At 46.2% G+C, this 15114-nt stretch overlaps 1 protein-coding gene across 2 annotated transcripts in view; it reads left to right on the top strand.

The window, feature by feature from the left end:
- Ext2 (exostosin glycosyltransferase 2) overlaps window positions 1-15114 on the top strand; it is a 136019-nt gene that overhangs the window by 53758 nt on the left and 67147 nt on the right. For both annotated transcript variants that reach the window (XM_047518674.1, XM_047518673.1), the window contains exon 8: window positions 11739-11870. In XM_047518674.1, the coding sequence (XP_047374630.1) occupies window positions 11739-11870 (132 nt within the window). The remainder of the gene's footprint in view (window positions 1-11738; window positions 11871-15114) is intronic.

Genomic DNA, 15114 nt, shown 5'->3' with positions numbered 1-15114 from the left:
GTATGCTAAAAATCGTCGCTAGATTCTCTGGTCCTCCTTCCTCCAGGAGGTGCGGCTTTGCTACCTCCTCATCCGCATGGACTGACCACAGTGGCTTGCTCCTAAGGGCTAGTATGTGGCATGGGCACAACAGTAACTTTACAGTGGAGAAGCCTGGCAGACCCACTGTAACCTTGTGAGCAGGGTTAACATCACCTGTAGCAAGTCATGTGGACAACAGGTGTCCCCTGGCACTACATGAAGAAAAGGGTACCTCACCTCTGTACTACGCTCTGAAGTTCATAGCCTAATAAAAATAGAAAGCGACAGACAACCCAGATTGAGGAACATGCTGTAAAATTCTTGACCAGTACTGTTCGTAAGTGTCAAGGTCCCAAAGAAAAGGAGAGGCTGAGAAATGATCAATGACAAGCAGATCACTATGGTATCCTGGATTAGATTCTGGAACAGAAAAAGGACCTTAGAAGAAAACTGGGGAAATTTGGAGAAGAAAAAGTAGTTACTAGAATTGTACCAGTGTCCACTTTCCTTCGGACGCTTGGATCATGGTGATAATAAGTTGTTAACATGGTGAGGGGTGTCTGGAGACCCTGTACACCACTGCAACTGTTCTTTCAGTCTAAAACACTGCAAAGTAAAATGTTGAAAGAAAGCAGTTACAACCTTACATGACAAGGATATGAAAAAATTATACCTATCAAAAGGTTATAAAAGGACCTCTACTACTCTTGTGTCAATCAGTGGCTGACTTTGTGTAAATTCCAGTGTGTGTCACATGCATAAATTCCTAAAGTACTGTGTTCAAATCAGAGGTCTGGGAAAACTATACTAGGTGATGGAAGCAAGGCCTCTGGTTATCAGAGGCTTCTGGGAGGGTGCAGGTGGAGGGAGCAGGTAAATAGCTCCACGAATAGCAAGTCAATCAAAAGCACTCCCACAAGATCTTTCAAGTGTAGCAAAGTTAATCTTTCTTGCTTCAGAAATCCATTCTTATTTTTAGGAGGGTAAATTCTGCTTGTAACTGGTTCTGGAGATCCTGAGTAAAGGGGTGCTGTGTCCGTGAACTCCCTTTACAGACCACCTGCAGGGAATGTGCCTTTGAGGGCCTTTGTTGTTTTTTCCCTCTCTAATTTGAAGTAATTCTCATGTTCATAACGATGGAGTGCAAAAAAAGAACTAAAAAAGTCTGACATGCAGTGATTCTCACTAAAAATAAGAATGCCTGGGTTATCAACTGACCTCACCGTGGAGTTTTTCTGGCTGTCAGGTAAGGCTTATTAGAGGCCAGCTCTGGGGCCTTTGGTCTGTTGTGAGGCCATGGGGAAGAGCTGTAGGTGGGCTGCCTGCTCTTGTGCCCTCTCTTTATGATGGCGGAGAGAGGAGAGAAGCAGCGTGGCCCTGGGGAGCGTGGAACGGTACCGAGGGAGGGGGATGCGGCCCGGTACACATGTTTGGAAAGACTTAGAAGCCCTTCCGAGGTTTTCAGGTTCACCCTAACACAGCTTTGAAAAATAAACCCATGAAGCGTGAAAATATTTTCCAGCCCTTCACCTGAAATAAATGGCCTGTCAATGTTAGTATGTTAAGAGAAAATTTCCTGTACTGCAGCTCTCCTGAATCTGCTTGCTCAGAGGGAGAGGGTACTTTGGCACTTTTAACAGTGTAGCATTCTTAACTTCTGGAGGGGAGGCGGATGCTTTATTAAATCTCCAGGTCCTGGAATCTCTTATTGTTCTCCTCGATTTTGGGACACCGTAGCAGCCTTTCTTTGACTATTCTGTGCCTGGTTTCCACTCCCCTCTCCTTCTCTTCCGGGACTCCCAACCATAGGTATTTAGGGTGTCTGATATTCTCATACAGTTCTAGGAAACTCTGGTTTTTGCTTTTAGTTATGTCTTGTTTTAATTGGCACGTGGTACATATGAATGGGAATGAAACGGAGTATGTTTCCATACACATGATTGTGTGGTCATCAAATCACACACCTGAATTATTCATCACCTCAAACAAATGACTGAATTATCTGTCACCTCAAACATTTATCATTGCTTTATAGTGAGAATATTCAAATTCTCTCTTTAGCTATTTTGAAATTTATAGTACATTAGCTGTAGTCATCTTGCTATGAATAGAATACCATAACTAATTCCTCTCAACTCTAACTTCTTACCCCTTGACCAGCCTCTCCCCATGTCCTCCTCCTCCTCCTCCTCCTCCTCAGTCTGGTGACCACTGTCGTATTCTTTACTCCTATGACATCAGTTTTCTTACTCTCCACTTGAGTGAGATCATGTGGTGTTTGCTTGGCTTTTTTATTTAACATAGTGTCCTCTAAGTTCATTCATGTTGTCTCAAGTGACAGGATTGCATTATATTTTTATCTGAATAGTATTCCACTGTATATATGTACCCCATTTCTAAACTCCATCTGTCTTTGGATGAATGGACACTTAGGTTGAGCCCCTGACTTCCATGTCTTGGCTACTGTGAACCAGGCTGCAGTGAGCATGGGCATTGTGTCCCTCGGACATACTAATTTCTTTTCCTTTGGATACATACCCAATCTTAAGATTCCATTTTTATTATTTTGAGGCTCTCTATACTGTTGTCCATAATGACCGTACTAATTTACAGTCCCAGCAAAGTGTCAGAATTTCCCTTTTCCACATCCTTACTAGCATTTATTTATTTATTTATTGTCTTTTTTTTTTTTTTTTGATGGGGGGTGGGGCGTGGGAGTACTGGGGATTGAACCCAGAGGTGCTTAACCACATCCCCAGCCTTTTTTATTTTTTATTTGAGAAAGGATCTCACTGCTGAAGCTGGCTTTGAATTTGAGACCCTCCTGCCTCAGCCTCCTGAGCTACTGGCATCACAGGCATGCATCTCTGTGCCAGCCATGTTTTGTCTTTTTGATAGTAGCCATTCTAACTAGTGTGACACACTATCTCATTCGAGTCTCAATTTGCATTTCCCTGATAATTAGTGATGTTGAGCTTTTTTCATATACCTTTTGCCATTTGTATATATTTTCTTTTTTCTTTTCTTTTTTGTTTTCCCCAGTGCTGGGGATCAAATCAGTTCAGAATCTCACACACATTAGGCAACTGCTCTACCACTGCCATTTGTCTAGTCAGATCTTCTGCCCATTTTTAAACTGAACTGTTTGGGTATTTTTGCTACAGTTGTTCCATTTCTTTATATAGTGTGGCTATTAGCCCCTTATCAGATGCGTAGTTGGCAAATGTTTTCTTCCCTTCTGTGGGCTGCCTGTTCACTGTTGATGACCTCCTACACTGTGCAGAAGTCTTTCAGTTTGATATTATCTCATTTGTCTGTTTTGCTTTGGTTAACTGTGCTTTTGAAGTCTTATCCAAAAATGTCATGAAATATTTTCCATGTTTTCTTCTCACAGTTGCATATCTTAATTACTACTTTAATCCATTTTTGTATATGATGAGAGAGGGGTCCAGTTTCATTCTTCTGCATGTGTATATCTCATTTTCCCAGCATCATTAATTGAAGACACTATTCGTTTTCCAATGCGTTTTCCTGGTGTCTTTGCTGGAGTGCGATGGCTCTACGTGCATGGACTTGTTTCTGGGCTCTCCGTTCTGTTGTGTGGACTTATGTGTCTGTTCCTGTATTGAGACCATGCTGTTTTGGTCACTGCAGTTTTGTAGAGTGTTTTGAAGTGGGTCATGTGACACCTCCACTTCATTCTTTTTGCTCAAGACTGCTTTGGCTATTTTGGGTCATCTGTGACTCTGTATGAATTTTAGGGTTTTTTTTTTCTGTGTCATTAATATTTTGATAAGTATTGCACTGAATCTGTAGATTACTTGAATCTATTTTATTTTACTCTCTTTTCCTACCAATTTCTGTTTCAGTTTGGGTGACTTCTGTTGTTCTGCCTTCAGGTTCATGCTTTTCCCCCTCTTCTGTTCTAGTGTGCTGACAAGCCTGTTGAAGGAATTCTTCATTATTGACATTGTGTTTTTCACTTTTCATTTGACTGCTGTTTTCCATCTCTACTGAAAATTCTCATCTGCTCTTGCAGTTTCCTGCCCTTTTCACTAGATCCTTAAACATATTAATTATAGTCATTTTAAAGTTCCTCTAATGTCCAACATCTTGGCCATTTTGGGTCTAGTTCTGTTGGCAGCTTTATTTGATGACAGTGGGTTGCTTTCTTGCTTTTCGTTTCTGATGGATTTGATTGAATCATGGACATTGCATGAGAAAACAGAAGAGACTAAGGTAAATGTCATGTTCAGAAATGGGCCAGCTTCTTCCGGCCATTCATGTGGGTTAGTAGACTCAGTCTACTCAGAAATTGGGGTGGATTTGTGTGCTTTGCACACTACAGACTCCAGATGGATGTGGTCAGCTGCTGCTATCTTGTGCTTAGTGTGTCCACACACCTGCGGTCCCAGTGCTCCCCTGGTGCTACCCTCCCATCTCTCCCCACTCCTGCCCCACCCCCACCCCGCATCAGTGATAGACTAAACTATTGCTTGTCCTTGGTGCTGGGCACACGGGGGACAGTGGGAGTCTCCGTTCCCTTGTCCAGCCTGTCTGGGGCCCTTTTGCGGGGGACCCCAGGGGGGTGCCTTCTCAATGCTCCTGCTTCTTCCCCGGCAGCTTGTACCGCCCTTTATCTCTGGGGGGTCTTGGACCCGGGAGAATTTCCTGCCCTTGCTTTGTCAGTGCAGGATCCTGGCCTGGGCCAGTGTTCCTGCCCGTGCCTCTTGCCCGGTGGAAACTGCTCCTCCTCCCCACACCCGGTCTGCCTTTGCCTGGCATTGGAGGGAGGGTGTCCTGCCCCTCCCAGGTCAGTTACCTTTTTCAAGACTTATTGTGGGGTGGGGAGCCCCCAGTACTGCCTCCCCTGCCTTGGGGGCAAAGGCTCTTACTTGGAGCCCTCACTCAAGGGTGATGGACTAGGTGGGTTCCGCTTGCCCATGACAGTCCCCCTTTCTCTCGTCTCCCTGAGGCAGTGAACCTTTGTCTGGATCTTAGGGAGGGAGGATTTTCTTCTTTCCTTAGAGCTTTTGCTTTTGATGACTAAAAGTTCAGTAGCTGGTTGGGGAAAAGAGATCCCAAGTGAATGTGGCTCCCGTGGGTCTAGAGCTTCCAGACCCTCCTGATGGTGCCCGCTGTTTTAAGAAGCCACCGGAATCCCAGGCTTTGTGTTCAGCGCCTTTTTGTAGCCACTTCTGCAGTCTTTCAGAGCAGAGATGATTTGTGTGCCCCATTGCTCTTTGGACAAGTGCCCCCGTGTTGAAGGACTGGTTCCCAGGGAGTTGGTACTGGGAGATGAAAGAACTTCTGGAGGTCTTAAGGTCGTCAGGGTCATGCTCCTGAAGGAGATGGTGCACCCAGGTCCCCTCTCTCTGTCACTTCCCAGGCAGGAGGTGAGCACTTTTGCTCTTCCAGGTACTTCCCCTGCCCCTGGTGGCTGCCTTGTCTCATGCCCTGAGCAACAGGGCCACTGATAACAGAGCAAGCCACCAACCCAGTGAGCAAAGTGACCCTTTTCTCTTTTTAAGTTGATGGTCTTGGACTTCACCTGCATGATAGAAAGCCAGCTAAGCAGAGGGACCTGCCACCTTTGAGATCTGGTGCCCTTGGCTGCCTTCAGGCCACAGTTCTCTGATGGTTCTGAGGAAAGGTACACTGTGTGTAGGTTCTGGGTGGCTTTTTCTTAATGTTTTGTTGGGTTCTGTGTTCTCCTGGGACTTTCCCACCCTAGGCAGAAGGGGACCCTCTGTGTTGTGATCAACCTGGTGGGTTGGGAGAGAGGGACGAGAGGGGTGTGAGCAAGGGCTGGCCCACGGCCCCATGTCACTCAGGTGTCTGGGGAGCCTTTACTTCTGGAAATGGGCAGACGCATGGCTGGTGAGTCATCCTTTTGTTTTATTTTTCTGGGTTTCATTAGAAAAATCCTTTAATATGTACCCAAATTGAACCCCTGACCTGGGGCCCATGCAGCAGGTGACTGGAAGGGAGAGCTCTGAAGGTGCGCTCTTGTGCTTGCGGGCGTGCTCACTCTCTCTTGCCCCCCCCCCCCCCCCCCCCCCCCGGCTCCATTAGAAGGGCATTCTGGCCTCTTGTAGGTAGCACACTTGCAGGGTGTAGTTTGAACAGCTGTTTGTCACTGCACGACATAAGGGACATTCTTAATCCCATTTCTGTCTTACTGTCCCCTGAGAAAGAGAGTTCCCTGTCCTCCCTCAGAGCCGCTGCCCATCGTCCATTGCTGGGAAGTCGGGATCTGAGGTGTGATTTCGTAGTTAAGTATGGCTTTCCCTTTACTCCAGGATTGGTACCGAAGGTTTGGAGGACCCGGATGCCCCGTGCCTGTGCCACCTGCTGCAGAGAGGAGGAGCTGTTGGTCTCGCTGTCTTCCCGCGGGTGTTCAGCTGCCTCCTCTCTAACCAGGTGCTGCTAGTGCTGAGCTCCGGGGAGGGCGGAGCAGAGGTGTGCCTGCCCTCCGGTTCCAGGGGGACTGTCTGCTTCCTCGGCAGCTGCCCGTCATGCTGGAAGGCACAGGCTGTTGCTCGCTGCACCTTCAGCACGAAGCGCTGTCCCACCCCACTCTGTGCGTGTGTGTGTCGTTTCTGAGTCTCATCTGACGAGTCGGTCTTCCTCGCTGTCTTCAGGAATTGGGGTGAACAGAGCGGACATTGGGGGCCTTCACCCTTCTCACCCTGAGACGTGCTGCACGTGCTGAGTGTATTGTAACGTCCGAGGCAGAGACCCCCGGGCCCAGGGTGATGTGTGTGGAGCTGTCATCTGCTGGTTGTCTGCTGAAGAGGCCCTGCAGACCTGTCAGCAGTCTGCACCCACAGCTGCAGAGGGCACCGCCAGGCTTAGGAGCGCCCACTGTGCACCTTGCTCCTCGCGGGTGCCTTCCCCACAGCACCTGCTCCACCTCCTCTCAAACGCTCGGCACTCACATCTTATTGGTTTACGTTACTGAAAATCAAGATACTAATCTCGTTTTATTGACATGCAACCTGAAATCATGATCTCACTCTGCAGTTCCTGCTTGGTGTGGTAGTTTTAAGCTGGTCAGTGCTGCCTTCTAGGCTCTTCTCTGTCAGAAGTTGTTATAGGAATTTGGAGGTCGTATGCTGTGAGTCTGCATGTTTTAAAACCACAGTGGTGTCTGTTTAACCAAGGAAGGTTAAGTGCTTTGTTCCAGGTCCCATGCTGTGACTAACTCTTCAACTGGGTAGCCTGGGCTTCCAGTGGCTGGGAATGTGACGAGTGCCAGAGAGCCCTCATGTATACTTTATAGAAGAAAGAAACGTGGCAGTGTTTTGGGGGAACTGGGGAGCACAGTCACTTCTTTGCTCTCTGTATGAGAACAGAGGTGCTGTTGCACATTGCCAGCACAGCTGAAGACTCGGCTCCTTCCTCTCAGTGGACAAGTAGCTGACACGGCTCTGCAGGGCCTGTGAGTTATCACGCTCTGAACACTTCAAGGTGTCACAGTGCTCCTGCAGAAACAATTAGGCCTGAGAAGCGCGCTTACACTCAGTCTGAGACATTTGAGCTGTGATTATTGGCAGCACCTGCTTCCTTTCCAAGCAGCTTGCCATTTGTGGACAGGGAGAGATGATTTGAGACGTCTTGAATTAAAAGCTGTGTTCCACAGTCGTGCCTTTGCCTGGTATTCTGGCTGGATTTGCTACCAATTCTCTGTTTTCTATTAATCCCCAAAGCTGCTCTGCAGGGCATCACCTGTGAGCATAAAGCTTTGGGGATGCTTGAGTGTGGGTTAATCTGCATACAATTTAAATTTTTAAAAAAATATGATAATGGACCCATTTGAGTAGAAAGGAAGGCAACCTTCAGGATATATGTGTGTTTATATATATATGTGGGCTTATGCTTGTTATTAAATTTTACACTGCTTGGATTCTTGGAAAAGAACCATTTCCTAAAACCTACCCTGTGCTGGTACTTTTTATATTCCAGAATGAGGTGGGAAGAGGTTAGAATTGAGAGTTAGGAACCATGGGTTGGAATTTCGATTCTGTCACATCTTTGTATCCAGTTCCCTCACGTTTAAAATGAAGGTTGACTCTGCCCCCAGTAAGTAACAAGATGGCTATAAAGAGTAGATGAGGTCATGGGTATAAAAGTGCTTTGCAGCAGGTGAAACCTAACATTTGCAAGGATATCAGTTCGGAAAAAAAAGAAAGGCCAGTCATTATGCCCAAGGGAGTCTTGATCTAGCTGAAAAGAGGATCGTGAGCATCTGCGACCACAGAAAGTGGTTCTGGAAGGCAGCGCTCTCAGCCTGTGGCAGGACCTGCTGAGTGGACAGGCTCTCAGCCCTGAGGCTTCACAGGAAGGGAGATTGCTGGTACTCAAAGGGAGCGGGAGTCTCTGTCACCGGTGCGAGAGGTTCTTTCAGGTCTCAGGCAATGTAAATATTTTGCTAAGTTGGCGGAAAAGAAGCAACATTGATGGAAGCAGGGACGCAGATTCGGTGATGAGGGCTTCTCCAGGTAGCTGTGCCAGGCAGCCTGCGGTACTCAGACGGCAACTGCAGGACAGCGTCAGTAAGCCAGATGCTCTTGGCTCTGTCTGCGTTTCAGCTTTTCCCTGAGTAGCAGAAATTCTTGTCATGATTCTTTACTGCCTTCTTATTGAAAGAATGGTAGTCACATGATTCAGAAGATATTCTGGGTGTTTAACTCATGGATAGAACACTCGCTAAAGAAAGAGAACCCAAATTGACAGGTTTGATATTAGGAGGTGTCTCTTTCACCTCTTTTCCTGGACCTTCCCCTTCCCCAGGTAAGTTGTCACGTGTCCCCACGCCCTTTTGTAAGCTGCTCAGCCTCTGGTTTTGAGTGGAATTAAAGGTGTGAGTGAAGCTGGACAGCTCGTTTAGACCAGCAGCCTGCTTTTATTAGGAACTGAGTTTAACCTCTGCTTGAGAAGGAACTGTCTTCTTTCAAAAGCCTGTTTTGGACCACAGCAGAGTAGCTGATGATGGAGTAACACTCTTGTCAAAAACAGAGAAAGATGCTGAGATGGTTTTCAGAACAGATGAGACACTGGAGGCACGAGAGGGCAGCCGTGCTGTCGTGGCTTGAGGGAGCCAGAGTATGGCGTCGTCAGCAGGTGCCCATGCCGTGGGGCTCAGTGGTTGGAATTTGGGGGTACCAAAGTATCTGGGATTTGAGGGACAAAATTTGGGATTTGAGGCAGCAGTTCTCGGGCAGCCTATGGCAGGTTCTACCTGAATGGAAAGAGAACCACAAGGCAGAAAGTGAAAACGTGCATGCAGTCTCCCCTCCAGGTGTTTACCACCTCCCAAGTACATCATGACCAGGGAGGCCCAGGAGCCCTGCAGAAATCGGCAGCGGGGAGCTAACGAGCAGTGCAGATGTCCAGGGGCCACGCGGAGCACTGTGAGATCAAGGTGGTGTTCAAGGCTGACAGCGGGAGGTGTCCTGGTGATACCCGAGCCTTCAGTTGGAGGCCCAGGAGAATCACACCTTTAAGGAAGCTGGACTAGCTAAACCTGACACAGCTGAAACTAGCCTCTGAGGGGACCAAAGGGGTCCCACTGCATTCTCTATGCCTGCATGAGACTGTCAGACTCTGAGGAGGAAGATGACCCAGGTCATCCAAAACCTCTACAGTTGTTTAAGAGCATGTCTGACATCCAATAAAGAATTAAAAACATGCTAGAAGTTGAAATCAGAAGACAAAACTGAAGAGAGAAAACAGACAGTAGAAAGAGACCAACAAGTGATTCAGATTGAAGTTATTAGTCATTAACTGTGTTCGCAAAATAGAAGAAAACAATTTGAATAAGATATGAGATCTACTTTTAAAATGTCTGGCTAGGGGTATAACTTAGTGATAGAGTATATGGGTAGATTCTCGAGGCTCTGGGTTGGATCTCCAGCTCCACCAAAAAGGTCATATGGAAATTGTGAAATTAAAAAATATAAGATTTGAAGTTAAGAATTCAAGATATGAGTTTATTAGCAGGTTGGACACTAAAGAAAAGGTCGTCTAAAATTTTTTTTTAATTAGAAGAAAAGTTAGAAAACACCCAGATGGAAATACAGAGAATAGATTAAAAGACATACGGGACATAGTAAAAACATTGTGAAATGTGTTTCACACATATGTGTACTTGATGTCCCAGAAAAGGAAGAGAGTCAAGGAAGCAATATTTAAAGATTATTTGCAGAGGGTTTTCTAAAATCAGTAAAAAATATTGAACCACAGTCCTCAGGAAAGATGCCAAAAACCCACAACTAGGCACATCAGAGTTGAACTACGTAAGCCAAAGACAGAGAAAACCTTAATTGTGGTCAGCAGAAAGGCACATTTTCTTTAAAGATGCCCTAGCCCGACCCACAGCTCATGTATCGGTAAAGTGTGAATTAAGCCAGAGGACAGTAGAGTTGTATTTTGAAAGTTCTGAAAGACAGTAAGTGCCAACCTAGAATTCTCTACCCAACAAAAATATCCGTCCAGATTTAGTTGGATGAAAAAAACTTTCAAACCAGTTAAAGCAGAGGATTTGTCCCCAGCTGGTCTGCAGCAAAGGAAATAACAAAATAAGATCTTAAGGTAGCAGGAAGGTAATTTGAGATGGAAGCTTATACGTATGAAGGAAAGAAAGAGTAAATATGAATTTACTTTTGACAACAATAAGGTTTTGTAGGATTTAAGATATGTGAGTAAAAAATATTTGACATTGATACAGAAGATGGGAGAGGGTTCTTGCATTGTTTGGTAGGTTGTAAAATTGCTTATTTAAGGTATAATAAAATAAGCTGGTGTAGAGGCACATACCTGCAGTCTCAGCGGCTTGAGGGGCTGAGACAGGACTGCAAGTTCAAAGCCATCCTCAGCAACCGCCAAGCGTTAAGCGACTCAGTGAGTTGCTCCTGAGTGCTCCCGAGTTCAATCCCTGGTACCGAAAAAAAAAAGATATTAAAATAGATGACTGATGCTTACTTTGTTAGGTTAGCTACTAAAAGAATCATGAAGTACTAAATAACCAGTAAGCTAATAAGGAAGAAAAACATGGAATAATAATAATAATTTTTTTTAGTTTTAAGGATGAGAAAGGAAAAATAAAAGAACAAAGAACAGACGAACAAATAAATAAAGTGACCAGCCATTTAAACCCAGTCATATCAATACTTTTGTTAAATGGTCATGTAATTAGAAGCCAAAGGTTATTGGATAGGAAAAAATATTAAAAACCAATTACATGCTTTTTACAAGATACAAGCTTGGGACAAACTTTGAGCGTACAAATTTGAAAGTTAAATTTTGGAAAAATTATACACACACGGGGACTCTTCAGGGGTGCTTCTCTTTGTAGGGGTAGTAGTTGCAGGAGTATGTACTTATGTAAAAACTCACTGGTCTGTACACTTGAGACTTGTGCAATTTACTGCATGTATAGCTAAAAGAAAGAGAGAGGTGCTGATATAACACATTGGTATTTTCATCAAAACAGAGTTTCTCTTATATCTAAATTGAATCCATGTGCATTTCCTTCTCTTCTGACTGCATTTGGTCACCCCCTGATGGAGCCGGCTTGCACAGCAGGAATCGTTTCCCTAGGCACCCCCTCTCCAGGATTAGAGGAGATACCTAGACCCAGAGTCTGCATGGTGCAGTGTCTAGCTCCCCACTGTCTGACTTGTTCACTTAGAGCGATGCTGTTTTCTTTCCAGGCACGGTGGTTCTGGGAAGCCTACTTCCAGTCGATTAAAGCCATTGCCCTGGCCACCCTCCAGATTATCAATGACCGGATCTATCCGTATGCGGCTATCTCCTATGAAGAGTGGAATGACCCTCCTGCTGTGGTGAGTGAGTTCCAGCGCTGGCCGTGTGGGGCATGGTTGAGCTGTCAGGGTGAGAAAGGCAAATGTACTGTAGTTATAAAGGCTACTTAAATTCTGGCCTTCGAAGATGAGAGAGTGCTTTTTAAACTTGGCCGCTGATAAAGGCTGCTTAATTTTGAAATGCTAACAAAGGTAAGAAATGGGAAGTAGCAGCTCCAGTTTGCTCTCAGTGTGCTTAGGAAGACAGTCTGTTTATTTATGGCCTAGATAAGTGGGGAGGCGTGGGTCTTGTTGGAAATCAAAGACTTCCTGATGATCTTTGCAGTTGTACTGCTAAGAACTCTTGAAAAAGTTCTGTAAGCAACTTAATAATAAGCTTGTGTTTTGAGAGCCTCCTCTCTTCACGACTGTGCTGAGCACTTTACATGTGTTATTCCAATTGACATTTCCGACACCCTGTGAGGAAGCCAGGGAGCGAAAGCATGCTGCAGCCTCCTGGATTGCCACAGCGCTTGCTCATACCGTCTGAGCCCCTGTGTCCAGGAGAGAGAGGGCAGAAGCTGCCCTCAGGGCTTCCTCCTGGCCCGGGAGGTGGCAAGGCGCTTGTGTTGCGGGGATCTGGCAGTGGCTTCCAGGCGCTCCTTTTCCCCTGAGAAAGCCCGAGTCTGGGGCTGGCCGTACTGCTTCCTGGCTGCTCTGCAGCACGCCCAGCCCTCAGGCCCCAGGCTTTCTTGTTGGGGAGCTGGACTCTCGTCCGTGTCCACCGAGTTGTCACTCTTTCTGGCTGCCTTTCCTTGCTTGACCCAGTCTGCCTTCTCCACCTAGAGCTGTATGCTGCCGCCTGGCTGCCCTTCCTGCAGGACCTGCTTTTTCTCTTCCTTTCCCTGCCCCTGTCCGTCTGTCCGTCCTTCCTTCCTCCTTCCCTCCCACCATACCTTTTTAAGCGGTGACTAGGTTTCAGGGACTCTATGAGGCAGTCCTGTCCCTTGAGAAGCTCTTTGCCCTTTGGAAAGCCAGAGAGTAAAGCTGCAGGCCTATGTCCTGTAACAGGGTGGGCTGCACGGGCTGGGGCGGGTGAGGCACCTCCTGGGGTACCCAAAGCTGGTGCAAGCGTGTGCTTATGGCAGAGACAACATGAGTACTTCCTGTCTGAGGAGGTGGCATTTCCTTTTTCCCATCCCTTCCTGGACTCTCTTACCAAAGGTGAACTTTCACAATGTTTCTATTTGTGATTACGCATGATTACATATTTAAAAATGCAAGTCGTATCATGCTATACATTTTTTTCTGCACCTCGTTTTTTACATTAACAGTAGACGGCAGAGTCACTTCCTCCTCACTCTGTAGAGGTGTCCTGGGGTGTCTGCGTGCCACTCCACTGTTTGGTGTGTCTTAGCGATAGGGCTATTATTGGTAGACATTTAGACTGCTTTCTTTTTTCTAACAGTACAAATAATACAAGGGACATACATTCTTAAATTTGCACGTGTGAATATATTGATAGAATTAATTTCAGCTGATAAATTGCTTAAAGAAAACACATTTTGAATGTTGGTAGATAGTAGCCAATTCAAAAGCCTGTAGTTGCCCATCTCATTCTGGGTGCTCTGGATCTCCATGCCTCATCACCTTGAGTTCTTTCACTTTTGCTTATCTGTGTTGGTGAAGAGCAGCCTTTCATGTGTATTCTTCAAGTGGAAAGTCACCTCCTTTGTCAGGTCCCCAAACATCCCACTTGAGTTTTGGTTGACATTGAATTTTTCGTTTGCTTGGGGTGGTGCTCAAGGTGCTTAGAAAGTGTCCGTGAAGAGAGCAGAGAAGCAGCCATGAACACGGCTGGGGTCTTAATACCTGGAAGATTTATCTTTCTAGTTGTATTTTAAAAGTTTCATTTTTATAGGTTGTTCACAAGTCCTGATTTTTTAGTTTTTTCTTATGTTCTGATAAAGGAATACTTTCTGACTTGATAGTTTCTGCATGGTTGCTATTTCCGTAAAGACGCTTTTTGGGTTTTGTATATTAATCTTGTAACTACTCTTACTGAATTCTACAGGCTTTTCACTTTTTAAGGTGATTATCTTATATTTTTTAGATAAATAGTATTATCTACAATTGCTAATTTTTCTTCTCTCAGTATTTGGACTTCTTTTATCTAATTATATTGACTTGTACTTCTAGAACAGTGTTGAATGATGATCCAAAGGAGAAGGGCAGATCCTATTCAGAGAAAGGGAGAAAGCTTGGTTCCATCCGGAAGGAACCACGAACCTGAAGGTGCAGGGACAGGGGCTCATGTGGGTGGGTAATTTCAAGGAGTTTGGCGTGGCAGGAGGCAGGATGTGAAGAGAGAGGCTGAGCTGGGGAGGAGCAGATCAGGGGACACCGCGTCTACACCAGGGTTTGCAGTGCTCTCTGGAACAGGGAGTGCCAGTACGAGAGCACAGGGAACCAGCCTGTGCGCCGCAGGTGGGAGGCTGGTGCATGGCAGTGGAGACAACAGGCTGCCCCAGGAACCCAGGAGAGAGCTGAGAGGGGACGGTGGGAGGCGTACCGCGGTGACCCTGCTCGACTGGCGAGTGAGGGAGAAGTGGTGGAAGACAGGAACATCGCGTAGTTACCAGAGAGGGAATTTGAACGGGGGTGAGCGGGTGGTGGAGTCCAGACTGTCTAACTGCAGGGCCTTCCCCGCGGGCCCCAGTCTTCCCCTCTAGCATTCTGTCTCTGCTCCCTTGCTTCGGGTCTAGGTTTCGGGCAGCGCGGTGCTTCCTTCCTGTGCACACCCCACCCTTTCCTGCTCCACACCTTCCGACATAGGTCCTCCACTGGCACGCCTTTCTCCACCACCGACCCCACACGTCGACACCTTAAGCATCTCCCAGGGGCCTGCTCCTGCACTTCCTCCTCCTCTGTCTTCTCCTTGTGACTCTTAGAGTACATTATCTGTGTTTCCTTCCTGTCACTTAAAATAATAGAAGTATAATTTCCTGTAAAGTTTAAGCTTTCGTAGGACAGTTCTGATTTATCTTGGTATTCATTGTACTACCTAAGATAATCTAATTCAGACTAGCCCCTTGATATATAAAAGAGGGGAGGAAGGATGGAGAGAGGGAGAAAGGGAAGAGGGAGGAAGATCAGGATCCCAGAGGTAAGCCATCCAAGACTCACTCATATACCAGCATGGTATCATTATTTGATTTGATCCTCATCCTGCTGGAAAAGTAGGTAAAGTGGTCGTAGTGAGACTGACTCACAGTGCCTAGTGACC

The sequence above is a fragment of the Sciurus carolinensis genome, chromosome 11 (genome assembly GCF_902686445.1).
Source record: "Sciurus carolinensis chromosome 11, mSciCar1.2, whole genome shotgun sequence".
In the NCBI taxonomy this organism is placed as follows: Eukaryota; Metazoa; Chordata; class Mammalia; order Rodentia; family Sciuridae; genus Sciurus; species Sciurus carolinensis.
Note: the sequence above shows the minus strand (reverse complement) of the source record. Positions and strands in the feature narration are given on the sequence as shown.